The sequence below is a fragment of the Ovis canadensis genome, chromosome 2 (assembly GCF_042477335.2).
Source record: "Ovis canadensis isolate MfBH-ARS-UI-01 breed Bighorn chromosome 2, ARS-UI_OviCan_v2, whole genome shotgun sequence".
Taxonomy (NCBI): domain Eukaryota; kingdom Metazoa; phylum Chordata; class Mammalia; order Artiodactyla; family Bovidae; genus Ovis; species Ovis canadensis.
The window spans coordinates 74,410,029-74,437,440 of record NC_091246.1 but is presented as its reverse complement, the minus strand read 5'-3'; the positions used below and the strand labels follow the sequence as shown (position 1 = coordinate 74,437,440).

Here is a 27,412-nt window from a genome sequence, read left to right as displayed (position 1 = left end):
AGTCCTGAATCGAAGTCATAGAATTGTTGCCATCTCTCCGTCTCCTCTTGGTTCTCTGGATACATTCAATAATGGTGCCAACTACTCCAGGAAGCTGGATGTCTATGAAGTCTATCCATTTAGACAAGGAGCAGAAACATTGTCTTATAGCCCACTGACCCACCACCTTTAAATTTCTCATGTCTTCCCTCTTAACTTTCTCTTAGGTTTTTAAATCGTGACCCACCTTTTGTTTTCATTGTCCACTGGCAAAGTTTCTTCTTCTCTGAAGTTTTAATTCCAAAGAAATGGCTTTTGTGGTCCTTACTTACACCTAGATCAGAGTTGTATCCCCTCCATACAAAATAGAGAGCCACCTCTGTTAAAACTAGGATTTTACTCATCCAGTGAAAATAGATAATGAACAATCAGCAAAATGAGTCTGTTCTTGTTACTCCACCCTCAAGCTGCCTATGAGTCTACTTCCCATCATAGGAACTGCTGTTTTCAGGTTCAAATTCTGCTTGGGCACATTTAGCTGCTTTTGCTCAAAGAACTGAGTCAGTGAAATACAGAAAATATGTCTCTGATCGCATCTCCCTGTTTCTTCAACTTGTACTTAAATTTCTAAAATATTCCACACAGGATGAATTCATGCAGAAGAATTGGACTTTGGCTAACACCCTTCCCACGTTGGTCTATTTGGTTTAGATTTTCGATTTCTAGTAAAAGGTAATTGATTTCTAAATGCCTCCCTGCCTCTTCTACAGTCAGGGATTCTTTTTATCATGAGTTTGCAGATGTCCTTGTTTGCATGTCCTTCCATGTTTTTAATATTCTCAAGTATATCCTTTATTCAATTTTGGCTATTTTTTCCCTTTCTGGTAGTATTTACAACATGAGCATTTTCCCCACATTATCGGATAGACTTTGGCAATATTGTATTTAATACTACATGATGTCCCACACTCTGGATGTACTGCAATTTATTTGACTGGATTTTTATATGCGGAAGTCATTTCCACATATTTGACTTTAATAGAGAAGCAATCCTTTTGCATTTAAGAAAATTATTTGTTATTTGTTTCTGGCTGTGCTGGGTCTTCATTGCTGCGCAGGCTGTTCTCTAGTTGTGGTGCATGGGTGCGTGGGTTCATTGTGGTGGCATCTTTTGCTGTGGAACACAGCATCTAGGACGTGCAGCTTCATTAGTGTGGCACCTGGGCTCAGAATTTGTGACGCCAGTCTCTAGAGCACAGGCTCAATAGTTGTGGTGCACAGGCTTAGTTGCTCTGTGACATGTGGGACATTCCCGGATCAGGGGTCAAACCTTTGCTTCCTGAATTGGCAGGTGGATTCTTTACCAATGAGTCACCAGGGAACCTGCATATTTCTTTTTTTTTTTTTTTTAAGTTTATCACATCAACACCTTCCTTCATATGAAAATACTACATTAAAAATTGTGAATTCTTTTAAGGCTCCTGGTACATCTTACCAAATTGCTTTCCAAAAAGGCATTTTGATAGTTATTCCACCTACATCATGTAAGTGCTTATCAATCAAATTTTTGCCATCGTGCATATTATAATTAAAAATAGAATGCAAGAAGCTTTTTCCATGTGATAAGTTTAAAATGTTTTACATTTTCACATGTGTTCCTTTAATACAAAGGGTGACTGGTTTACACTGACTCGATGGACATGAGTCTGAGTGAACTCCGGGGGTTGGTGATGGACAGGGAGGCCTGGCGTGCTGTGATTCATGGGGTCGCAAAGAGTTGGACATGACTGAGTGACTGAACTGAATTGAATGAGGCACTGATATTTTTCTTGCTGACTTTATATATATTAAGTTAAATATAGCTATTAATTTATAATAAATTATATATAATAATATATAACTAAATTAGATATGTGCATTGAATCTCTCAAGACAGAGGGGATGAGAGACAGTATACAACATATTAGTCTCTTGTTTTAAAAACTTGTTTAAAATAATGTTTCAGGTTTGTCATTAGACTTTTCATTTTTTTGGTGATTGTTTTTGATACACAGAAATTTTAAATTTTATTTGCTCAACATGTGATTTTTTTTTTTTACTTTATGATTTCCTCTAAGTCTTTTTTGATTAGAGTCCTTGGCCATTTTAAATCTTAATTATAATTTTAAAATTATGTTTACCTTATTTTCTATCAGTTAAAAAGTTGTTCATATTCTGATTTCTACTTGATTTTGGGGGAGTGTAATGTGGCACAAGTTTCCAATTTCATATTTTCCTCCAAAAGAAGCAATTTTCTTACCCTGTTGGTTTTCAGAAGGTCTTTTTTAAAAAATTATTTTTTATTGAAGCATAGTTGAATTACAATGTTGTTAATTTCTGCTGTACAGCCAAGTGACTCAGTTATACATAATACACAGTTTTTCATATTCTCTTCCATTATGGCTTATCACAGAATATCAAATATACTAATAGTTCCCTGTGCTATACAGTAGGACCTTCTTGTTTATCCATTCTCTATGCATATCAGTTTGCATGTGCTAATCCCCAGCTCCCACTCTTACACTCTTCTATTTCCCTCCCCATTGGCAGGCACCAGTCTATTCTCTATGTCCCTTATTCTGTTTATGTCTTATGCTGCTGCTGCTGCTGCTAAGTCGCTTCAGTCGTGTCCGACTCTGTGCGACCATGGAGACGGCAGCCCACCAGGCTCCCCCATCCCTGGGATTCTCCAGGCAAGAACACTAGACTGGGTTGCCATTTCCTTCTCCAATGCATGAAAGTGAAATGTGAAAATGAAGTCGCTCAGTCATGTGCGACTGTTAGCGACCCCCTGGACTGCAGCCCACCGAGCTCCTCCATCCATGGGATTTTCCGGGCAAGAGTACTGGAGTGGGGCGCCATCGCCTTCTCCTTCTGTCTCATAGACAGGTTCATTTGTATTGCATTTTAGATTCCATATATAAGTGATATCATACGGTATTTGTCTTTTTCTTTCTGACTTATTCACTTAGTATGCAATCTCTAGTTGCATCCATGTTGTCGTAAACGGCATTATTTTGTTCTTTTTTATGCCTGAGTAGTAGTCCATCGTATGCATATACCACAGCTTCTTCATCCATCCCTCTTGTTGATGAATGTTCAGGTTGTTTCCATGGCTTGGCTATTGTGAATTATGCTGTTATGAACATAGCAGTGCATATCTCTTTTTGAGTCATAGTTTTGGGGGCTTCCCTGGTGGCTCAGAGGTTAAAGCATCTGCCTGCAATGCAGGAGACCTAGGTTCGATCCCTGGGTTGGGAAGATTTCCTGGAGAAGAAAATGCAACCCACTCCAGTATTCTTGCCTGGAGAATCCCATGGATGGAGGAGCATGGTGGACTATAGTCCATGGGGTTGCAAACAGTCAGACACGACTGAGCGACTTCACTTTCACTTTCTTTGTCTGGATATATGCCTAGGAGTGGGATTGCTGGATCATATGATAATTCTATTTTTAGTTTTCTGAGGAGCCTCCATACTGTTTTCCACAATGGCTGCACCAATTTAGATTCCCATCAGTAGTGTAGGAGGGTTCCCTTTTCTCCTTCTTACCACCATTTATTATTTGTAGACTTTTTAAAATGGCCATTCTGATTGGTGTGAGGTGATACCTTATTGTAGTTTTGATTTGTATTTCTCTCATAATTAGTGATGTGGAGCATCTTTTCATATGTCTATTGGCCATCTGTATTTCTTCTTTGGAGAAATGTCTCCTTAGGTCTTCTGCCCATTCAAAAGGCCTTTTTAGTCAGATATAGGTTCTTTCAAAATTAGAGCATCTCCTTTCCAATTGGCCATGAAAAAGGGTAATTGGACATGGTGGCTTCAGCTATAATGCAACTGGACTGGTTTTCTACCTCCTGTGTGGCCACCAGTGACAGGACACTAAGGAACAGGAGGGACTAGCCTGGAGTTTGAAGGGGAGGTAAGAGTGGTGTACTGTCACCCTCTTCCTAGACTCCAGGGACAGCTCAGCTCATGGGGGTAGAAAAACTCTGAACAAAAGGGGGATTTGCAGATCTGGCTTCTGTGCCCTTGAGAAAGCTCTTTTCTACCAGCACTGTTAGCTCCCAGGCTGCCTGGCTTAATGCAGGTTCTTCCTGTAGCTGACCATTGTCACCAGCTCGCAAATGTTCCCTTGCAGAGTGGCATAATTGGGAAGACCAATTGTCCATTAGCACCCTGAGGCCCTCACTTAAGCCTGATGGGACCTAAACCTGTCCTCTGACCCCCAAATAAACAAACCAGAAAACAAACTAATGGTGTCTCCTGAACCTGGGCATAAGCCCTATTCCTGCACATTTAAACATAGTTGACCCATCCTCACACCACCTCAAGTGAGTACATATAATCCTGTTGCTGTAGCAACAGGACCTGGCCACAGTATTTATCAAAGATCTCTTTTGCCTTTGGAATCACTGTTCTTGATTTCTCAGTCTTTGATCCTCTATTAGCCTCTGACATCTGCTCTGTCTTTTGCAAATGGTTTGGATTCTCTTTTCACCTCTTGGCTTGGCACCTCCCTTGATGTTAAAGTCAGTCCTAGAGAACTTCCACCATATGCCCCTACTAGCCCCTCTTCCAAGGAAGAATGCACACAGGCCGTGAGATGACCTCTGTGGAAGACAGAGACTGGTAATTCACCTGAAACCTAACAACTGGCATGCCCTTCCACTCGCCTTGGCCAGGTTAATAGGAAATAATGGAGAGATGGCAAAACAGGGACTCGGGACTCTCAATACCCATCAAGTTGGTTTAACTTACTTGGTCATAAAGGGACACATTAAAAAAATAACATGCCTGTCAGGCCAGATGAATTGAGTCAGCCCCACTGCTGACAACCAGGCTTTTTTTCTACTAGGGCACATTGCCTCCCATAGAATATTGTCGGAAATGCTTAGCAAACATTATGTGTTCAGAAAAAGAAGGTTCAAACGACTTAAATTGTAACACAGCTCCTGAGAGGTAGAACTTATCCCTAGGTTTTCTGACATCCACCCAGCTCAGCAAGTCACACTGTAAAGTTTAAAAGACCATGAGATGTTTGAGCCTTACCCCTAGGAACTAGAGACCTTTACATCTTGTCATTCTGTGTTGGATAGAGGCACTGCTGAGGTTTTACCTTCTAAAGATAATGAAAGTGCTGACTTTTTAGAAGGAAATAAGACAGCAAGAGAACTGGTTCTTACAAAGGACAATATATATTCATTTCCTCATTCAGTAAATATGTATTGAGCAATGACCATGGGCTGGGCACAGGACTAAGCACTGGGGACACAGTAACAAAGAAATAAGATAGACATTGTCTTTGGTCTCATGGGTCTTAAAGACTAAAAAGGATGTTATTGATCTAAAATTATGCTTCTGCCATAAAACTGTTATGATTTCATTAATTCACACAAAAAATATTTATTGACGACATAGTACATATCATGTTTTGTGTTAAGAGAGGGAAATAAAATGGTGAGCAAAGCCAGATATGATTCCTGCCTTCATGGAGCTTACAGTCTAATGAGGAAGATACTAAATAATTACATGCATACAGGAAGCTATTCAGTTCAGTTCAGTTGCTCAGTTGTGTCCGACTCTTTGTGACCCCATGAACTGCAGCACACCAGGCTTCCCTGTCCATCACCAACTCCTGGAGTCATGACCCAAACTTATGTCCATTGAGTCAGTGATGCCATCCAACCATCTCATCCTCTGTTATTCCCTTCTCCTCCTGCCCTCAATCTTTACCAGCATCAGGATCTTTTCAAATGAGTCAGCTCTTTGCATCAGGTAGCCAAAGTATTGGAGTTTCAGCTTCAACATTAGTCCTTCCAATAAACACCCAGGACTGATCTCCTTTAGGATGGACTGGTTGGATCTCCTTGCAGTCCAGAGGACTCTCAAGAGTCTTCCCCAACACCACAGTTCAAAAGCATCAATTCTTCTGTGCTCAGTTTTCATTATAGTCCAACTCTCACATCCATACATGACCACAGGAAAAACCATAGCTTTGACTAGATGGGCCTTTGTTGACAAAGTAATGTCTCTGCTTTTTAATATGCCATCTAGGTTGGTCATAACTTTCCTTCCAAGGAGTAAGCGTCTTTTAATTTCATGGCTGCAATCACCATCTGCAGTGATTTTGGAGCCCAGAAAAATAAAGTCTGACACTGTTTCCACTGTTTCCCCATCTATTTCCCATGAAGTGATGGGGCTGGATGCCATGATCTTTGTTTTCTGAATGTTGAGCTTTAAGCCAACTTTTTCACTCTCTTCTTTCACTTTCATCAAGAGGCTCTTTAGTTCCTCTTCACATTCTGCCATAAGGGTGGCGTCATCTGCATATCTGAAGTTATTGATATTTCTCCTGGCAATCTTGATTCCAGCTTGTGCTTCATCCAGCCCAGCATTTCTCATGATGTACTCTGGATAGAAATTAAATAAGCAGAGTGACAATATACAGCCTTGACGTACTTCTTTTCCTATTTGGAACCAGTCTGTTGTTCTATGTCCAGTTCTAACTGTCGCTTCCTGACCTGCATATAAGTTTCTCAAGAGGCAGGTCAGGTGGTCTGGTATTCCCATCTCTTGAAGAATTTTCCACAGTTTATTGTGATCCACACAGTCAAAGGCTTTGGAATAGTTAATAAAACAGAAGTAGATGTTTTTCTGGAACTCTCTTGTATTTTTGATGATCCAGCAGATGTTGGCAATTTGATCTCTGGTTCCTCTGTCTTTTCTAAAACCAGCTTGAATGTCTGACAGTTCATGGTTCACGTATTGCTAAAGCCTGGCTTGGAGAATGTTGAGCATTACTTTACTAGTGTGTGAGATGAGTGCAATTGTGCAGTAGTTTGAGCATTCTTTGGCATTGCCTTTCTTTGGGATTGGATTGAAAACTGACCTTTTCCAGTCCTGTGGCCATGGCTGTTTTCCAAATTTGTTGGCATATTGAGAGCAGCACTTTCACAGCATCACTGTTTAGGATTTGAAATAGCTCAACTGGAATTCCATCACCTCCACTACCTTTGTTTGTAGTGATGCTTCCTAAGGCCCACTTGACTTCAGATTCCAGGATATCTGGCCCTAGGTGAGTGATCACACCATCGTGATTTTCTGGGTCATGAAGATCTTTTTTGTACAGTTCTTCCGTGTATTCTTGCCACCTCTTCTTAATATCTTCTGCTTCTGTTAGGTCCCTACCATTTCTGTCCTTTATTGAGCCCATAGTTGGCTTAAAACTCAACATTCAGAAAACGAAGATCATAGCATCTAGTCCCGTCACTTCATGGGAAATAGATGGGGAAACAGTGGAATCAATGTCAGACTTTTTTTTTGGGGGGGGGGGCTCCAGAATCACTGCAGATGGTGATTGCAGCCATGAAATTAAAAGAGGCTTACTCCTTGGAAGAAAAGTTATGACCAACCTAGATAGCATACTGAAAAGCAGAGACGTTACTTTGAACAAAGGTCCATCTAGTCAAGGCTATGGTTTTTCCTGTGGTCATGTATGGATGTGAGAGTTAGACTGTGAAGAAAGCTAAGTGCCGAAGAATTGATGCTTTTGAACTGTGGTGTTGGAGAAGACTCTTGAGAGTCCCTTGGACTTCAAGGAGATCCAACCAGGCCATTCTGAAGGAGATCAGCCCTGGGATTTCTTTGGAGGGAATGATGCTAAAGCTGAAACTCCAGTGCTTTGGCCACCTCATGCGAAAAGTTGACTCATTGGAAAAGATTCTGATGCTGGGAGGGATTGGGGGCAGGAGGAGAAGGGGACGACAGAGGATGAGATGGCTGGATGGCATCACTGACTCGATGGACGTGAGTCTGAGTGAACTCCAGGAGATGGTGATGGACAGGGAGGCCTGGCGTGCTGCAATTCACAGGGTCGCAAAGAGTCGGACACGGCTGAGCGACTGAACTGAACTGACTTGCATGACATGTTCCCTTGGTATCTCTAATTTTCTTGAAGAGATTTCTAGTCTTTCCCATTCTATTGTTTTCCTCTATTTCTTTGCATTGATCGCTGAGGAAGGCTTTCTTATCTCTTCTTGCTATTCTTTTGACCTCTGCTTTCAGATGCTTATATCATTCCTTTTCTCTTTTGCTCCTCGTTTCTCTTCTTTTCACAGCTATTTGTAAGGCCTCCTCAGAGAGCCATTTTGCCTTTTTGCATTTCTTTTTCTTGGGGATGGTCTTGATCCCTGTCTCCTGTACAATGTCACGAACCTCTGTCCATAGTTATCATGTCCTCTATCAGATCTAGTCCCTTAAAGCTGTTTCTCACTTCCACTGTATAATCATGAGGATTTTATTTCGGTCATACATGAATGGTCTAGTGGTTTTCCCCATTTTCTTCGATTTAAGTCTGAATTTGGCAATAAGGAATTCATGATCTGAGCCGTGAGATCTTACAATTAGGGGAAACTGGATTCATTAGATTAGGAGGTTCTTGCTTGAGGAAGTTCCACTTAATGTAAGACTTGAAGGATAAAGAGGAGTTAAAACTAGGCAATGAGAGGAGGGAAGAACATTCTAGATAACTCAGCATGTGAGAAGATCCTCTTGTGGAAGGAAAGATGGTGAGCAGGAAGGACTTTGAAAGGCTAGTGTGGCTGGAGAATTGGGACTAAGGAGTGCCCTGGTCTCAAGTGGGCCTAAGCAATAGGCAGGAGCAGACCAGTCTGGTAGTGCACCTTCCCAGTCGGTCTCTAGGTTAACAGATAGGGTACCGCAGCAACTCCATGTTGGAGATGAGGAGCTTTAAAGCAGACAGGCTCCTTGCAGCAGCATGCAGGAAGAAGACTAGATGCTCACTAGGATCTACTCTAAAACTAGAGCTCATCCCCCCACAGGGCAACATGGAGGGAGGAATACCTTTGTAAACCTTCCTTTCCAGAGTGTCATAAGCAATAGGCTGTTTTGCTACTGCTGCTAAGTCACTTCAGTAGTGTCCGACTCTGTGCAACCCCATAGACGGCAGCCCACCAGGCTCCCCCATCCCTGGGATTCTCCAGGCAAGAACACTGGAGTGGGTTGCCATTTCCTTCTCCAATGCATGAAAGTGAAAAGTGAAAGTGAAGTCGCTCAGTCGTGTCCGACTCTTAGTGACCCCATGGACTGCAGCCTACCAGGCTCCTCCATCCATGGGATTTTCCAGGCAAGAGTACTGGAGTGGGGTGCCATTGCCTTCTCCGAGGCTGTTTTGGGAGCCCACTAAATTAGATTTCAGTCCTTCATCTGTTACCTGTAAGTTCTTCAGCTATTAAGTGGGAATAAAAAATACTTTCTTTTCAGGATTCTTGTGAGAACCAAATGAGATAGTGTATTAAAGCACTTAACAATGGCAGGTATTCAAGAAATAATAGCTATTATTTTTCTTAGTCTGTTAAATGGAGACAGTGGCTACCTCACATGGTTTTGATGATCTGTGATTAGATTACAGTACGTGGAAGCACGAGGCTAGGGCTCCTCTGTGCAGCCCTATTTCTAGTCTGAAGAGCTGCTGCTGCTGCTACTAAGCCGCTTCAGTCGTGTCCTACCCTGTGCGACCCCATAGACGGCAGCTCACCAGGCTCCCCCGTCCCTACTAGGAGCCTACTATTTTTCAGAGCCTGTTCTAATGCTCCCTGCGCAAGCTGGGCCATTGCCTTCATGATGCATAAATGATGACCCTCGTGCAGTCTTTTAAAAGCAGTCTCTTTTCTCACGTTTCCAAGTTTATGGCTATCTTTCCATTTATTAATCTGCGTCCCAATACCAGGCAGGGAAGCCCTGCATAAGAAGGCACACCCATCACACCCAGTCGGCTGTGGGCGCTGCCGCCGAGCCGCAGGCTATCTGCCCAAAGAACCTGAGGCGCGGCGCCGCGGGACCGGCCAATCAGAAGAAGTTTGGCCCTCTGCAGTTTCCGTCCGCTCACTAGGAGGCGCTGCGGCCGCCGCGGCGGCTCCTGGAGCTGTCGCGGGCCGGGGCGGTTGGACTGGCTGCTGATTCTCGTGGCCATGGAGTGGGCTTCGGAGTCGGGGGCCGTGAGGCGGCACCGCATCGGAGGGGAGCGCCGGGACGGCCCGGCGGCCACGCAGCAACCGGAGAGGGAGGCCCTGGCGCAGGAGCCCCTGGCGGACGCGTGCGGCGGCGGCGCAAGGACGCGGAAGCGGAGCGGGGAGGGGGGCGGTGGTGGCGCGAGCCGGGGCGCGGGGACTGGACTGTCTGAGGCGCGCGCCGCGCTGGGGCTAGCGCTCTACCTGCTCGCGCTGCGGGCGCTTGTGCAGCTCTCGCTGCGGCAGCTCGTGCTCCGCGGGGCTGCTGTTGGCCAGCAGGGAGAGTTCGACGCGCACCAAGCCAGGTACTGCCCCTCCCACCAGGCCGGTGCTTTCCTTTTCGGCCCGGGGCACCTCACCTGAGTGTATCCGCCCCGCGGGACCGCCCGGGCTCGCCGGCCCTGTCCGGCTGCACGTGGGGTGGAGTGAGGGTGGCCTCGCGTGTTCCCCTTCTAGAGGTACAATTTAAGGGACGCGGGGCTCGCACTGTCCCTTGTTTAAGCTCGTGTTGCCGGTGGTCAGGGCAATTAGGTTGGCTTTTCCACCCACTTTCTGGTTGTTAGTCGTCCCCATCTCTCAGAGCAACTTGCACTTTTTACTCGCCCTCCTGCTATACAAACGCAAAGCTGTGAAATTTGTGAACCCAGTTAGGTTTTCGGGGAGGGTTCGGAAGGGAATAATGAAGTGATCTAAGTTTTTGAGGGTACAGCTCTCAAATCTGAGCACTATGGAGGCTTTCTCTGGAACACGGCACATTAACAGTTTTACAGTTTCAGAAGTTCTGAGATTCCTGGAGCTTGTCCTTGGTGTGTCAGGTTTTTTTGTTTGTTTTAATTAAAACTTTGCTCATTGGTTTCTTCTAAGTATGCCAGAAAATGTGAACTAAGTCACAGGTTTTGTAAAAACCAAAGCTCAGAAAATCATATGCTTGTAGAGTTTTCAACAGCTACTGTGTTTCAAAAAACTTTTAAGTACAAAGCACTGGAATCTTATTATTATTATTTTTTTAAAGGCTTCCTGAAACACACCTCCGCCCCCTTTATTCCCGGTTTGGAATGCAGTGAAAAGACAAAAAATTTTTTTGTTTGTTTTAGGGGTAGAGTTGGTTTAGCCTGAATTGAAGTTACTAGGCCCTATGTGCACACTGGGAGGGCTGAGTCCATTCTTCAAAATCAAAAGTTTTTCTTTGCTTATTTAACCTCTTGACTAAATTGTCTTTGCTCATTGGTTTCTGCTGCTTAGAATCAGTAACCCAGAGTCAGTAACCGTCCAGAGTATGACAAAATAGTTGTTTGCTGTCCATCTAGCTATCAGCAGTTACACATTTTGAATAAACTCCCTGGTCCTTGTATTAATTCTGTGTGGGTGTTGGGAGAAGTTGGGAGTGGTGTGGGTAGAGAAAACTGAAGGGATGAATTCATGGAAGGCAAAAAAAATGATGGAACTTGGCAAGTGATTTTCACATGTTACCTGAAATACTAAAGGCAGCCTTTTTTGTGAGAAGAACTTGTTTTATGTCAAAGAACTTGTCTTTTGGGGAGGGAGAGTGTGGAGGGAAAGTTGCTCAAAGTGTTAGTTTTAAGCCAGCACGCCCTGTCATCATGCTTCTTTTCGTTGCTTCCAGGGATTATCTTGAACATATAACATCCATTGGCCCCAGGATTACAGGAAGTCCAGAAAATGAAATTCTGACAGTACATTACCTTTTGGAACAGATTAAACTGATTGAAGCTCAAAGCAACAGCCTTCACAAGATTTCAGTAGATGTACAACGGCCCACAGGCTCCTTTAGCATTGACTTCTTGGGAGGGTTTACAAGCTACTATGACAACATTACCAATGTTGTGGTAAAGCTGGAACCCAGAGCTGGAGCCCAGCATGCTGTCCTGGCTAACTGTCATTTTGACTCGGTGGCGAACTCACCAGGTATGTGCCTGTTTTTGGTCATTTTGAGGTCCTCATAGCCCCCAAAGTTTGTTAACTCCAAACTGCTTGAGCAATTGTGGGATACCATTTTTTGAGACAAACCCTTTTTTTCCATTGTGGTAGAAGACAGGATAATTAGAATGGTATAATTTTGTTTATGATTCTACCTTTTAGTATTCCCTCAAGTGCTTTATTTACTTAATTTTCAGACATTAGTGCCAGCAGCCCAGCTACAGGGCATCGAGTGTTTCTACCAGACTGAAATAGCCTTATCATTGTTACCAGTGTGTGTTCTTGAGTCCTGGAGTTAGGTTCTGCCCCTTCAAGTGTTTACTCAGCTAGGTGTTGTGCTAGGCTCTGGGAATATGGGATAAAGGAACCGTCTTGGCCTTCGTGGGACGTGTAATTGGAGACTTATTCTCCTAGCAGTTTCTTTCGACCTGTTAAGTGAGAATTTTGATCCATTGGGGATGCCATACTGTTAGAGCACATTAATTTTTAATCCATAAAGCTTGCCTGAAAATAGTTTACCAAAATAGAGTACTTGATGTTTATTACAGGGCCTGAAACAATAAATATTTGTTGAATGAATATCTCCTAAATTCAACTTCAGTTTTTTAAAGCAAGATTCCTCAGGGAAAAGTTTTCAGTAGCTAGGGAATGTACATAGGGAAGAATAGAAAATAGCATTTTACAGTGAGATGGCATCTGGTTCAGTCCCCTCATTTGACAGGAATACACTTAGCTGACCACCACTGATCTGAGACAGGGCCTGGACCTGGGTTTCCTGGCTAGTCGGTTCTTTTAGCTGTATTTGAAAGAAAGGAGAGTATTAGGATGTAGTTAATGTTCCCTTTGGCAAACTACTTAACCTCTTCTTTCTTCAGTTTCTGATTAGAAAAACAGAGATATAATGGTACTTTCTTAATGGCATTGCTTAGAGGATTAAGTGAGGGTTAAATTTGAGTGAAACAGTAGACTAGCAACTGGCATGAAAAATCCTTTTTTTTGGTTATTAGTATTTATTTAATATTAAGTTCAATGTAGACATGCAGAGTTATACATAGTCTAAAATAAAATATATGTGCTTGATAAAATTTTTTATACTAGGATATCTTTAGTTGGAAATCTTGCCAGTTGCATTTAGAATGTAATGTGCTTTTTCAAAAATCAGCATGCACTCATGGTTTTTTACAAAGTCAGAAATACCTTTTTGTGTTGGGGAAATTAGTGGTCTTTTATGTCCAATTCAAAGCAGTAATAAGCATGACCCTTTGCCTACTGTTTTGATGCTTAAAATCAAGGAAAGAACAAATTAACACCATGGTTATTTAAGAGCAGTATGTAAGAAAGATGTGTATACAAGTGTCAGAAACAGTGCTAAATGATAGAAATCATATATGGAGTCCAGGCATAAGGATGGGATTATTTGGTTACTGGAACCCATTTTTAACTAAAATTTTATAAGGATACCCATGCCAACAATCTCAGGGAAATTTCTGTCATTAATAAATTGTTAAAGATAGTTTTAAAGACATTTATAAAATAGACTATCACCTAAATTTTTTTAGTGGATGAACAGATTGAAGCATGAGTTTTTTAAGAGTGCTTCTGAGTAAGAGATCTGAAACTTAGGAATTGATATCAGTTAGGAGTAATGTTACCCACAGAAAGGCCATAAATACCTTCTTGGGTTTGCATGGTTCCAGGCTGTTATTCTGGAGGTGGCTTCAGTTTCAATGATAATTCTAAATGGAAAGGGATGTTGGTTAAGCATACAGCCCTTTTGATACTGTCCTCTAACTTTCCTTCTCTTTCTTAAAGATGTCTGACCCTTCTCTAGGTTTGTTTTCAGACACCAGAGCTATTAAAATAGATGATAAAAGTACAGTTTAGCTTTTAATCCACCCTATAGAGATATATATATCTTTCAACTTCCATTTGTCTTCTTTTGAATAAAGAAAAATTTTACTGCTTTTTATTTTAAAGTAACTCACAGTCTCAAAGTTAAAGACCATTTATTTCATTTGGTTCTTGAAAGATGGCACTTTTTATTGATAGCTACATGTACTTCCTGCTCGATAGTAATGAGGTAATTATTACTTTGCTTCACTCTGATTAAATTACAGTCCAATAATCACTACTAAGACAAGTACTTTGGGCTTCCCTGGAGGTTCAGAGGGTAAAGCATCTGCCTACAATGTGGGAGACCTGGGTTCGATCCCTGGGTCAGGAAGATCCCGTGGAGAAGGAAATGGCAACCCACTCCAGTACTCTTGCCTGGAAAATCCCATGGACTGAGAAGCCTGGTAGGTTATGGTCCATGGGGTCGCAAAGAATCAGACACGACTGAGCAACTTCACTTTCATTTTCTTTCAAGACAAGGATAGCTAACAGGTAGTTTCTTCTCAAGCAGGAATGAGGTCTTGAATTTAATAGCACCAAAACAAACATTTTCCTGGCTGCAAAGCAGTCCATAAGTGTGTAGAGGAAAGAAGGGAAAACTGACACTGAATGCCTACCACACGCATACTAGACACTCAAATTACTTTGTCTTCCTCGTAGCACACCTGTGAGTAGGTATCAATAGTTTGCCCTCCAGTCCAGGAAGGAGAAAAGGGGCAGAGCTAGAATTTACATCCAAGTCTTTCTTACTCCAAAACCTACACTAATCTCTGTAGTACCCTGCCTCCCGGCATGTAAACCCAGAAATGCTGTGCCTATTTACTTTGATTATTCTTTAAACTTTTCATTATGGAAAATTTCAAGTGTATACAAAAAGAATAGTTTAATGAACCTGAGTGTACCTCTCTCAACAGTTCAGTCTTGTTTTTTCTGTACTTCCCCCACCCCCTCCCCTTGACTATTTTGAAGCAGATCTCAGGTATATCAGTTCCTCTGTGGATATTTTGGGCTGGTTCATTGAAAGATAAGAGCTCTTTTTCTGACATGCTCATAATACCATGAATACCTCACTGAAAAACTTAGTAGTAATTCCTTAATACCAGCAAATTGGAGTAGGTAATGGCAACCGACTCCCATATTCTTGCCTGGAAAATCCCATGGATAGAGGAGCCTGGCGGGCTTACAGTCCATGGGGTCACACAGAGTCAGACATGACTGAGCATGCTAACAATATCAGCTAATATCCAGTTAGTTCCTTTAATTACCTCTTACAGTACTTTTAAAAGTGTTTAAGTACAAAAGTCACCTTTATAGTCACCTTTAATTAATATCTAAAGTTTCTGAATCAAGAGGTTAAGTGATTTGATAAGGTCCTCTGTTTTATCAATTCTTAGACCAGGGATATTATTAATACTTTGGTCATTAACCCCCTTTCCTGTTTCCATCAGGTGTCTTCTTTATATTTTTCCATCACACGATCCCCTTGGAGAAACTTTTAAAATAATGCCACACTATCCAAACTGACCCTTCTAAATGTGGCGTGATCTGCAGCTTTTATGATTTTGGCAGAAAAACTAGCAGGAAGGGAGTGGGTGGCAGTTGGAGATGACATAGGAAACCAGAAGTGAAGATACTACAGAGGATGTGAATAAGGATAAATTAAATTGCTTTTGGTGATGAGAATGCCAGTTTTCAGTATTGCTTTAGGTCCCCTCTAGTTGATTAGTTAACAAATACTAACTGAGCAACTGCTGTGGGACCAGGCACAGTTGGAGTTACTGAGAGTAAGTCAGCGAGCAAACCAAAGATCCCTGTCCTCCTGGAGGTCACTGCTGGTGGGTGCAGTTATTACCTGATGATGGCGGAGCTGTGCTACTGCAGCTGTTGTGATGCTGCCTTGGTAGGAAAACTCCTGTTCTTGCCATGATGGTTTGTGCTGTAAAGGTTTTAAAATCTGAGAAGCAAATCTGTTTTTCTGATTTAAAGGTGCCAGCGATGACGCAGTTAGCTGTTCAGTGATGCTGGAAGTCCTTCGTGTCTTGTCGACATCTTCAGAAGCCTTATCTCATGCGGTCATATTTCTCTTTAATGGTGCTGAGGAGAACGTCTTGCAAGTGAGCTTTCACTATTTTAAAGACTAGGCTTGAGTAATAGTGACAATGAGAATAGTAATAATAGCTAACACATGGGTTTTGATGGAGTACTTTAAAAAAAATCGATAGCCACTTATGTATGCATGGTTAATTTTGAAAACTCAGGACAGATCATTTTGTCAGTGTTTAATTCATTATAGGGCTCTCCGATGGCATAATTATTTGGCTCAGGTTTTCTAGTTTCAGTGATGCTTTGAGGCAGGCACACGTCATGAGTGCCCAACTATAGGAATAGTGCCTTCTTTTTTGTGTTTTCTTTTGCACAGGTTCACACTTAACTAAAGATGCTGTTTGGCTTCACTCATGGGAATGAGGCTGCCTTCTGTGATGAGTGACTTTCCACTGAGCAAACTGCACACGGCCATTAGTCAGAGGGAGAGAAACAGAGGATGTCTTTAGATCCTGCCTTTGAAAAAAATGATTGTTCTGTTTTTTTCTTTTTCTTTGCCTCATCAGCATAGACGCTCCATCTGTTAAAAAAGCAAAATAAAGACTTCAGTAATATTAGATTGTTTACCCAGTATTTGTTTTCTTCTCATTCAGGCCAGTCATGGTTTTATTACCCAGCACCCCTGGGCCAGCTTGGTCCGTGCATTTATTAACTTGGAGGCAGCAGGTGTAGGAGGGAAAGAACTTGTATTCCAAACAGGTATGTGAGGCTATGCATTGTACATTGTAATGCAAGTTTTGTGTTTATAAAAGTGGAAAATTTCTGAATGTAAATAATCTAATGAACATTCTTTTTAAAGCATGAGATAGCTTTAGCTTGTCTTTTTAAAGTTTTTAACAAAATAATATTTAATGTCATAAAAATCCGGTAAATCATATTAGAGTTCAGAGCTCAGATTTGTTTAGTTAGGAGATACTGAAATCTGCTATTGGTAGTTTCATGCTATTATTTTTCTGCTCTGTTAGAAATGTGTGTAATGCATTTTAGCCAGAGATGTTGCATTTGTTAGAAACTTAATATTTAGGCATGAGGTGGGCTAGGGGAAGTGAATAAGGTGATATGGAAACTTTTTAAGTATTTTTAGCACCTTTCACAGACATGGTATTATTTAAGTTATAAAGATAAGCTAAGTATGTCTTCATATCCTAAACAATACACATTTTAATATTCTCCATCCAACTTATTTTAGATTTTTTCCACTCAAATGTATATTTTAACTTCAGTCAAACCTTTGAGGATCTCAAAGTTATGTGGTCAGAAGCAAGGTTCTCCCTTCTTTTCAACTCATAGCTTTCTGCTTACTCTTCATCTGAATAGTGAGAAGAAGCTGGTATGTAATGTCTGTGGGGATAAGTGGATGACTCACTATTATCCATTTCCCTCTAATTCTTGGATATTGGTCAGGATAGGAGAAACACTTGATATAATAACCACCAGATCAAAAAGCAGCAGGAGAACATTCTGTAAGCAGAGAGGACACTGTGTCTTTCTTTCCTCTGAAAGTATCTGGACCACACATGAGCAGGAGTGTGTCTTTTTATATTTTCTCTCCTGGAAACATACTGTAAGTACCTTCACATCCATGCTTGCTTTGTTTATTTTTGGCTGTGGTGGGCCTTCATTGATGCATGCAGGCGAGCAGGGGCTACTCTTCATTGCTGTGCACGGGCTTCTCATTGTTTTGGCTTCTCATTGCAGAGCATAGGCCTTAGGCGAATGGGCTTCAGTAGTCGCGGCGTGCGGGCTCTGTAGTTGAGGCTCATGGGCTTAGCTGCTCCACGGCATGTGAAATCTTCCCACACCAAGGATCAAACCCGTGTCCCCTGTATTGGCAGGTGGATTCTTATCTACTATGGCACCAGGGAAGTGCCACATACATTCTTTTTAATTTATCACAGGACCCTGCCCCTGAACTTCTGTAACCTGGAGAAGAACCAGTTTTAAGGTTTAGTCTGTGCCTTTTCCTAAATTTTTTCTGTGCATATGTATTAATGCATGCATACATATTCTGTGTATATATATTAATATCTTTCGTACATATAATCCAGAGAAATTAAAACACATTTACCTAACTCCTGGGTGTATATCCAAAAAAACCCCCCTAAAACCCCATTAACTCAAACATACACGCAGTGCAGTGTTTCTAGCAGCATTATTTAAAATTGCCAAGATATGGAAGCAACCTGTGTCATCAACAGATGAATGGATAAGTGTGTGTGTGTGTGTGTGTCTGTGTGTGTGTGTGTGTGTGTGTACAGTGAAATACTATTTGGTCATACAAAAGAATGAAATTTTGTCATTTTCAGCAATGTGGATGGACTTGGAGGATATTGTGCAAAGTGAAATAAGACAAAGACAGATACTGTATGATATCACTTATATGTGAAATCTAAAAAATACAACAAACTAGTGACTATAGCAAAAAAGGAGCAGACTTACAGAACAAAACTAGCAGTTACCAGTGGTGGGGGAGGGGCTCTACAGAGGTGAGGGAGGAAGACGTACAAACTGTTGAGTGTAGGACAGGCTCAGGGATGCATTGTACAACATGGGGAGTATTGCCTGTACTTTGTAGTAACTCAGATGCAGTAACCTTTAAAAATTGTGTTCAAAAATTAAAAAAAAAGAAACATATTAACCTAGGGTTAGCGAGGGCAAGACACAAGTCATTTCATTTATTTCTTTACATTTATTGAGTACTCACTTTACTGGTTTAATTTATAGTCCATGCTCTTTTTACTAAATGCAGACTGTTAAGCTCAAGAATCCTACAGTTTACATTTTAGATATATCAGCATTATTTTGTTAATAACAGTCACCACTGGATGGTGGGCATTGCTGATGGAGCTGTGGTGTGAGTGACTAGAGGGGAGGATGGGGCAGACTGTGAAAAGCCAATATGAATTCTCCATTGCTTCATAAACTTAAAACCAGAATTGCCATTGCAGCTTTACTTATACTCTTTATAGTTTTCTGTACTGTTTACATTTTTGCATTTCATATGGGCTTCCCTGATAGCTCAGCTGGTAAACAATCCACTTGCTATGCAGGAAACCCTGGTTTGATTCCTGGGTCAGGAAGTTCTCCTGGAGAAGGGATAGGCTACCTACTCCAGTATTCTTGCCTGGGAAATCCCATGGAGGGAAAGGCCTGGTAGGCTACAGTCCATGGGGTCACGAAGAGTCAGACACGACTGAGCAACTTCACTCACTCACTCACCCACTCCAGTATTCTTGGGCTTACCTGGTGATTCAGATGGTAAAGAATTCACCTGCAGTGTGAGACACCTGGGTTCGTTCCCTGGGTTGGGAAGATCCCCTGGAGAAGGACATGGCAACCCACTCCAGTATTCTTGCCTGGAGAATCCCCATGGACAGAGGAGCCTAGTGGGATATAGCCCATGGGGTCAGAAAGAGTTGGATACAACTGAGTGACTAAGCACAGTACATGATTAATAATAAAACAAAAACAGACTTGTTACTAGTTAGCAATATATATGGCTTAGTGGGTAAAGAATCTACCTACAGTGCAGGAGACACAGGAGTCGTGGGTTCAATCCCTGGGTCAGGAAGATTCCCTGGAGTAGGAAATGGTACCCAGTCCAGTATTGCCTGAAAATCCAATGGACAGAGGAGCAATATATATACAGCTTAAGTGTTTTACTTACTCTAGAATAAAATTCCCATATTTCAAAATTAATTTTCTTTGTGAAGGGGCATTCTACAAAAGATTTGTAAAGAATGTTTTTCCCTGTTCTTTGAGTCTTTGTATGCTGTTTTCCCTCTAGATTTTGGTAGTTTATTCTTGTGGCTAAATGCTATACCCCAAAGCTTTCTGGGCATTTTCTGATGGTCTAATACCTTTCTATCTCTCACTTCCCAATGTTCTTGCTACAAAACACTAGCTTTCTCATGGGCATTGCTTTCAGAAAGCTAGTTAGTGTTGCTTCCATGTCTGAAGAGGCAGGAGGAGGCCTCCTGGGTCTGGAGTCCTGGGCAACACTGCCAGAGCACTCTGTCCTCAGCTTCTGCAGCAGGCGCTTTTATCCTGAACAGTAGTGTTTGTCCTGCCTGGGAATGTTTCAGTTAAAACAGTTCGTACTCTGTAGTGTCCTGTTGTCACTTCAGAGAGACATTCATTTGGGGAGGTTTTAGTGACTAGAATAATCACTACTACTTAATTTTTTTTTAAAGGGCCAGAATGCATGAAAGAATGGCAAAATTTATCAGACTGATGATATATATCATTGAATCAAGGCTTAATTTAATAGTTTTGAAGGTGTTATAAAATTCATTGTTTAAAATTTCAAAGTAATTAAACCAGTAATACATGTTCCTTGTAAAAAAAATTATATGCTACCAACCTTGAGTAGAAGAAAGCTCATAAACAACGGGGTCAATGAAATCTTTTTTTTCCCTCTTGTGAAAAATATCTATAACCCTGTAATCTGAGAACCCAGAGCAAACTATTGCTATAGTTTAGTCTCTATCCTTCTGGGATTTTTTTTTCTATTCATCTCTATATAAATATATAAAATATATACTATATGTAATCTTGAATTTGACTTGAACAAGTCTTTATTGAATTTGTTACAATATGGCTTCTGTTTTCTGTTTGATTTTTTTTGTCTGTGAGGTATGTGGGATCTTAGCACCCTGACCAGGGATCAAACCCGCACCCTCTGCATTGGAAGGTGAAGTCTTCACCACTGGGCCACCAGGGAAGTCCCCAGTAGTTTTTAGGTATAGTCACAGAATTGTACAGTCATCACTACAATCAGTTTCAGAATCTTTTCATCTCCCACCCTTTGGGGTGATAACCCCAAAGAGAAACCCCATACTCATGAGAGGTCTGGCTTCTTTCACTTCTTACAGTATTCTTTGATGTTCATGCATGTTGTAGTGTGTATCAGTACTTCATCCACTTTTAAAAATTATTACTACTGTTATTTTTTGGCCACACCACATGCCTTGCAGGGATCTTAGTTCACCAACCAGGGATTGAACCTGCACATTTGGCAATGAAAACATGGAGTCCTGACCTCTGGACCACAAGAGCATTCCTGAGTGCTTCATTCTTTTTTATGGCTAGATTATATTCCATGTAGGAATATCCTGCATTTCATTGATCCATTCATCAGTTGATGGACATTTGGATTGTTTCCACTTTTATGCCATTGTGAATAATGCTTCTGTGAGCATTTGCGTGTAGTTCTCTGTGTGGAGATGTATTTTTATTTCTTTTGAGTGGATTCCTAAGAATGGAATTACAGGGTTATATGACAAGTTTATGTTATAACTTTTTGAGAAACTATTAAACTAAGTTTTATTTTAGAAGAAATGTAAATTCAAACAACAATAAGAACTTTTTAATAATTAGTTTTGCGAAAGGTAAGTAGAATGATAATGCCCAGTTCTGATGAATAGAGAGGAACAGGCATTTTTATACACTATTGCTAGAAGTATAGATTGGTGCAGTTTTGGGGGCAGTTTGGCTATATATATATCACTTTAAAAAATGTACAGATCCTTCTTCCAGCAGGTCCCCTTGTAGGAATTTATTCTGTAGAAATAGTTGTACATAGATGCATAGATCTAAGTCCTGCATAGCCTTTTTGATTTTTTTTCTTTTTTTGTAAGAATGAAAAATTGAAAACACCTTTCAGGTTCATGCATAAGAGACTGTTTATATTAATGGTGAGTTTGTTGACATTGAGATCTGCCTTCCCTCAGTATCACACATGTGCATAACTTTTGCTTTAAGATGGGGCTCATTCTTTAAGAAGAAATTAATGCACAAGAAACTGGGAGCATCATGGGATTTAGATGATGGTAGGAGAAAGACTATAAGGTGAAAATATTTCTCTATGAGATAATTAAGAGCTTTCTGTGGAAGGCAGGGTAGGTTGTGATAAAGAGCACAGGCTCTATAGTCTGCTGATCCAAGTTCAGATCTCAGCGCTGTAGCATTGCAACCTTGGAGAAGTCATACAACCATGCCATACTTCAGTTCCTTATCTGTAAAATTGGGCTAGTATTGGTGTGTACCTTTTAGGATGAATAACCACTTGGTAAAAACCTCAAGTCTGTAATTTCTTGTGTAAGAGCTCACTTTGCCTTTTTTATGTCACAGAGACTCTCTTAGCCTGGAGCTCATCTGCCTTCCCTATCCCAGTCTCTCCAGTTTTCCCTTTTGCACCATCACTGGACCTGTCTGTGACCTGTACTGTAGGCCTCCATGGACAATCAGTGAGAGCCTGGGGTAGGGCTGGAGCACTGCTGTACAGCCACAGCATCTGTAAAGGGTCAAAGGCCAGGGAGCAGCTACTCAAATCCTTTTCCTGTTGATGGATCTTATGGTTTTCTCAAAAATTTTTGTGCATAAAATGAACTTAAACTTTTATCTTTAGGTGTCTGTTTCATCACTGATTGGTTGATTGGCTGTGTTGGGTCTTAGTTGTGGCAGATGGGATCTTCTGTTACTGTGCGCAGGCTTAGATGGTCCGTGGCCTGTGGGATCTTAGTTCCCTGACCAGGGATTGAACCTGAGTCCCCTGAATTGGAAGGTGGGTTCTTAACCACTGGACCATTAGGAAAGCCCCTATCTCATCTTTTATTATAAGCTAAGAAAAGTACACAGCTCTGAATGCTCAGCTTAATGGATTTTTATAGACTGAGTAAGTAATGTAACTAGAACCCAGATCAAGATTGAGAGTATTTTGGTTGCTTCCAGAAGCCTCTGCTGTGGTCCCTTCTCAGTCATTCCTTCCCCAGAATCACTCTATTTTAACTTGTGTCTTGGTAGATTTAATCTTGCTTGTGTTTGAACTTTAAATGGACTCATACATAGTGTTTCTTTTGTGTGTGGCCTTTTTTTCTCCTCAGTGTTATGTTCGTAAGATTCATCTGTGTTACATTTGGTTCATTCTTTTTCATTGCCAAATAATACTCCATTGACAAGGGTATCCATTCTGCTGGTGATGTCAGATTGTTTCTAGGCTTTGGCTCCTATGAGTGGTCTTATGAATGTCCCTAATGAGTGTCTTTAGTAAACATGTTTGTGTACGCACATTTCTTAGTGAAACTACAGAGTCATAGGTGTGTGTAGTCTCAGCTTTGGTAGATAGTGTTGGTAAACAAATGCCATGCTGGGATGAAAAAATCCTAAAGAAACAATTAGCAAACTGAATCCAGCCATGTATCAATATGTGTATTTATATGTGTATGTGTACATACAAAAAAGATAATGTTTCCAGCCAGGTTGAGCTTATTTCAGGAATATAAGATTTTTCAACTTTCAGGTGTACAGCATAGTGACCCAGTATTTGTATGTGTTGCAAAATGATCATCAGTAAGTCTAGTTAACATCCATTACCATACAGATGCAGATTTTTTTCCTTACGTTGAGAAGGTTTAAGATCTGTTTTCTTAGCAACTTTGTTAAAATTAAAAAAAAATTAATCAGAAGATAATTGCTTGACAGTGTTGTGTTAATTTCTGCTATACAACATGAATCAACTGTAAGTATACATATACCCATGTTGAGCCTACCTCCCATACCCCATCCCGCCCCTCGGTCATGGCAGAGCGCTGAGCTGAGCTCCCGTGTAACACGGCAGCCGCCCACCAGCTGTTCTGTGTACGGCAGTGTATGTGTGTCAGCGCTGCTCTCCCTTGATTCTACTCTCTCCTTCCCCTGCTGTGTCCACAAGTCTCTTAGCAACTTCCAGGTATGCAATACAGTGTTATTAAATTTAGTCCCCATGCTGTACACACATTATGTCCCCGCAACTTACTTATCTTATGACTGGAAGTTTGTGCCTTTTGGCCTCCTTCACCCATTTCCCCCATTCCCCTCCCCCTATATTTGGCAACCACAGTCTGTTCTCTGTGTCTATGAAGTCCTTTTCTCAGGGGACGGGTCAGGATTCCATGTGAGATCAAATGGTGTTTATCTTTCTCTTTCTGACTTACTTCATTTAGGATGGGCTGAATGATATTCCACTGTGTGTGTGGAAGAAAAAAATTTGCAACTATATGATAATGGGGGTGTGTGTGGGTATACACACACATACACATTTTCCTTAGCCATGTGTCTGTTGATGGACGCAGGTTCTTTCCATGTCTTGGCTATTGTAAATAATGCTCCAGTGCATATGGGGGTGCAGATATCTTTCTGAGCTCGTTTTTGTTTTTGTTTTTGATAAGCGCCCAGAAGTAGAATCATATATTTTTTTAATTTTTTGAGAAACTTCTATACTGTTTTCCCTAGTGGAAGCACCAGTTTACTTTCCCACCAGCAGTGCACAGGATTCCCATTTCTCCACATCCTTACAAACGCTTATTTCTCATCTTTTTGATAACAGCCGTGCTGACGGGTATGAAGTGATCTGTGGCTGTGATTTGGATCTGCATATACCTGATGATTAGTGATGTTGAGCACCATTTAAGTACATCTTGGGCATCTGTTAGACCATCATTAGACAAGTGTCTTCAAGTCCTGTGCCCATTTTTTAATCAGATTGTTTGGAATTTTTTATTTTGCTCTTAATTTGTATGAATTCTTTATATTTTAGATATTAACCCTTTATCATATATATGGTTTACAAATATTTTCTCTCATTCAGTACACTGCCTTTTCATTTTGTTGATGATTTTCTTTGCTGTGCTGAATCTTTTTAGTTTGATGTAGCCCTGCTTGTTTATTTTTCGCTTTTGTGAAATCCAAAACATCATCACCAAGACCAATGTCAAGGAGCTCACTACCTATGTTTTCTTCTTGGAATTGTATGATTTCAATTTTATGTATTCAATCGTTAACCCATTTTGAGTTAATTTTGTGTATAGTATAATATAGTTGTTCACTTCCATTATTTTGTGTGTGGCAGTCCAGTTTTCCCAATACCCAATACCAACTGTTCCTTACCCACTGTATATTCTTGGCTCCTTGTTGTAAATTAATTGACCATACATGTATGGAGTTACCTCTGAATTCTCTGTTCTGTTTCGTTGATCTGTGTTTCTGTTTTTATGCCAATATCATACTGTTTTCATAACAAGAGCTTTGTCATACAGTTTGCAATCAAGAAGTGTGATGTCTCCAGCTTTACTCTTCTTGCTTAAAGTTGCTTTGGCTATTTGGGGTTTTTTATGGTTTCATACAAATTTTAGGATTGTTCTATTTCTGTGAGAAATGCCATTGGCATTTTGATAGGGATTGCATTGAATCTATAGATTACCTAGTGTAGCATGGATATTTACCAATATTAATTTTTCTAATCTGTGTTGTTGTTCAGTTGCCAAGTTGTGTGTGACTCTTCGGGACCCCATGGACTGCAGCACACCAGTCTTCCTGTCCCTTATTATCTCCCAGAATTTTCCTAAGTTCATGTCCAGTGAATCAGTGATGGCATCTAACCCATCTCATCCTCTGTTGCCATCTTCTCTTTCTGCCTTCAATCTTTCCCAGTATCAGGGACTTTTCCAATGAGTTGGCTGTTTGCATCAGGTGGCCAAAGTATTGGAGCTTTAGCTTTAGCATCAGTCCTTCCAAAGAGTATTCAGGGTTGATTTCCTGTAAGAGTGACTGGTTTGATCTCCTTGCTTTCCAAGGAACTCTCAAGAGTCTTCTCCAGCACCACAGTTTGAAAGCATCTATTTTTTGGTGCTCTGCCTTCTTTATTGTCCGGTTCTCACAGCGTTACTTGACTACTGGAAAGGCTGTAGCCTTGCCTATATGGACCCTTGTTAGTGAAGTGATGTCTTTGCTTTTTAACACATTGTATATGTTTGTCATAGCTTTCCAGCCAAGAAACAATTTTCTTATAATTTCATTGCTGCAGTCACCATCCACAGTGATTTCAGATTTCCCAATACCCAATACCAACTGTTCTTTAAATATATTCAGGAGAGGAAATCTGTCATTGCTTCCACCTTTTCCCCTTCTATTTGCCATGAAGTGATGGACCTTACAGAAGCAGAAGATATTAAGAGGTGGCAAGAATACACAGAAGAACTGTACAAAAAAGATCTTCACGACCCAGATAATCATGATGATGTGATCAGTAATCTAGAGCCAGACATCCTGGAATGTGAAGTCAAGTGGGCCTTAGAAAGCATCACTACGAACAAAGCTAGTGGAGGTGATGGAATTCCAGTTGAGCTGCTTCAAATCCTGAAAGATGATGCTGTGAAAGTGCTGCACTCAATATGCCAGCAAATTTGGAAAACTCAGCAGTGGCCACAGGACTGGAAAAGGTCAGTTTTCATTCCAGTCCCAAAGAAAGGCAATGCCAAAGAATGCTCAAACTACCGCACAATTGCACTCATCTCACATGCTAGTAAAGTAATGCTCAAAATTCTCCAAGCCAGGCTTCAGCACTGTTCAGTGAACCACGAACTCCCTGATGTTCAAGCTGGTTTTAGAAAAGGCAGAGGAACCAGAGATCAAATTGCCAACATCTGCTGGATCATGGAAAAAGCAAGAGAGTTCCAGAAAAACATCTATTTCTGCTTTATTGACTATGCCAAAGCCTTTGACTGTGTGGATCACAATAAACTGTGGAAAATTCTGAAAGAGATGGGAATACCAGACCACCTAACCTGCCTCTTGAGAAATCTGTATGCAGGTCAGGAAGCAATAGTTAGAACTGGACGTGGAACAACAGACTGGTTCCAAATAGGAAAAGGAGTATGTCAAGGCTGTATACTGTCACCCTGCTTATTTAACTTATATGCAGAGTACATCATGAGAAACGCTGGACTGGAAGAAACACAAGCTGGAATCAAGATTGCCGGGAGAAATATCAATAACCTCAGATAGGCAGATGACACCACCCTTATGGCAGAAAGTGAAGAGGAGCTAAAAAGCCTCTTGATGAAAGTGAAAGAGGAGAGTGAAAAAGTTGGCTGAAAGCTCAACATTCAGAAAACGAAGATCATGGCATCTGGTCCCATCACTTCATGGGAAATAGATGGGGAAACAGTGGAAACAGTGTCAGACTTTATTTTTTGGGCTCCAAAATCACTGCAGATGATGACTGCAGCCATGAAATTAAAAGACGCTTACTCCTTGGAAGAAAAGTTATGACCAACCTAGATAGCATATTGAAAAGCAGAGATGTTACTTTGCCGACTAAGGTCTGTCTAGTCAAGGCTATGGTTTTTCCTGTGGTCATGTATGGATGTGAGAGTTGGACTGTGAAGAAGGCTGAGCACCGAAGAATTGATGCTTTTGAACTGTGGTGTTGGAGAGACTCTTGAGAGTCCCTTGGACTGCAAGGAGATCTAACCAGTCCATTCTGAAGGAGATCAGCCCTGGGATTTCTTTGGAAGGAATGATGCTAAAGCTGAAACTCCAGCACTTTGGCCACCTCATGTGAAGAGTTGACTCATTGGACAAGACTCTGATGTTGGGAGGGATTGGGGG

The 27,412-nt window shown here is 41.2% G+C and overlaps 1 protein-coding gene and 1 non-coding gene across 2 annotated transcripts in view; both read left to right on the top strand.

Annotated features, from left to right (window-relative positions):
- The first annotated feature begins 3,207 nt into the window (after window positions 1-3,207).
- On the top strand, window positions 3,208-3,279 carry TRNAC-GCA (transfer RNA cysteine (anticodon GCA)). The gene has a single exon. It is a non-coding gene; the product is annotated as a tRNA-Cys (tRNA).
- A 6,640-nt stretch (window positions 3,280-9,919) lies between these two features.
- The window catches only part of ERMP1 (endoplasmic reticulum metallopeptidase 1), a 61,375-nt gene continuing 43,882 nt past the window's right edge, over window positions 9,920-27,412 (top strand). Inside the window, exons 1-4 of the mRNA XM_069576483.1 lie at window positions 9,920-10,356; window positions 11,676-11,977; window positions 15,869-15,996; window positions 16,579-16,684. Of these exons, the coding sequence (XP_069432584.1) occupies window positions 10,013-10,356; window positions 11,676-11,977; window positions 15,869-15,996; window positions 16,579-16,684 (880 nt within the window). The 5' untranslated portion in view covers window positions 9,920-10,012. The remainder of the gene's footprint in view (window positions 10,357-11,675; window positions 11,978-15,868; window positions 15,997-16,578; window positions 16,685-27,412) is intronic.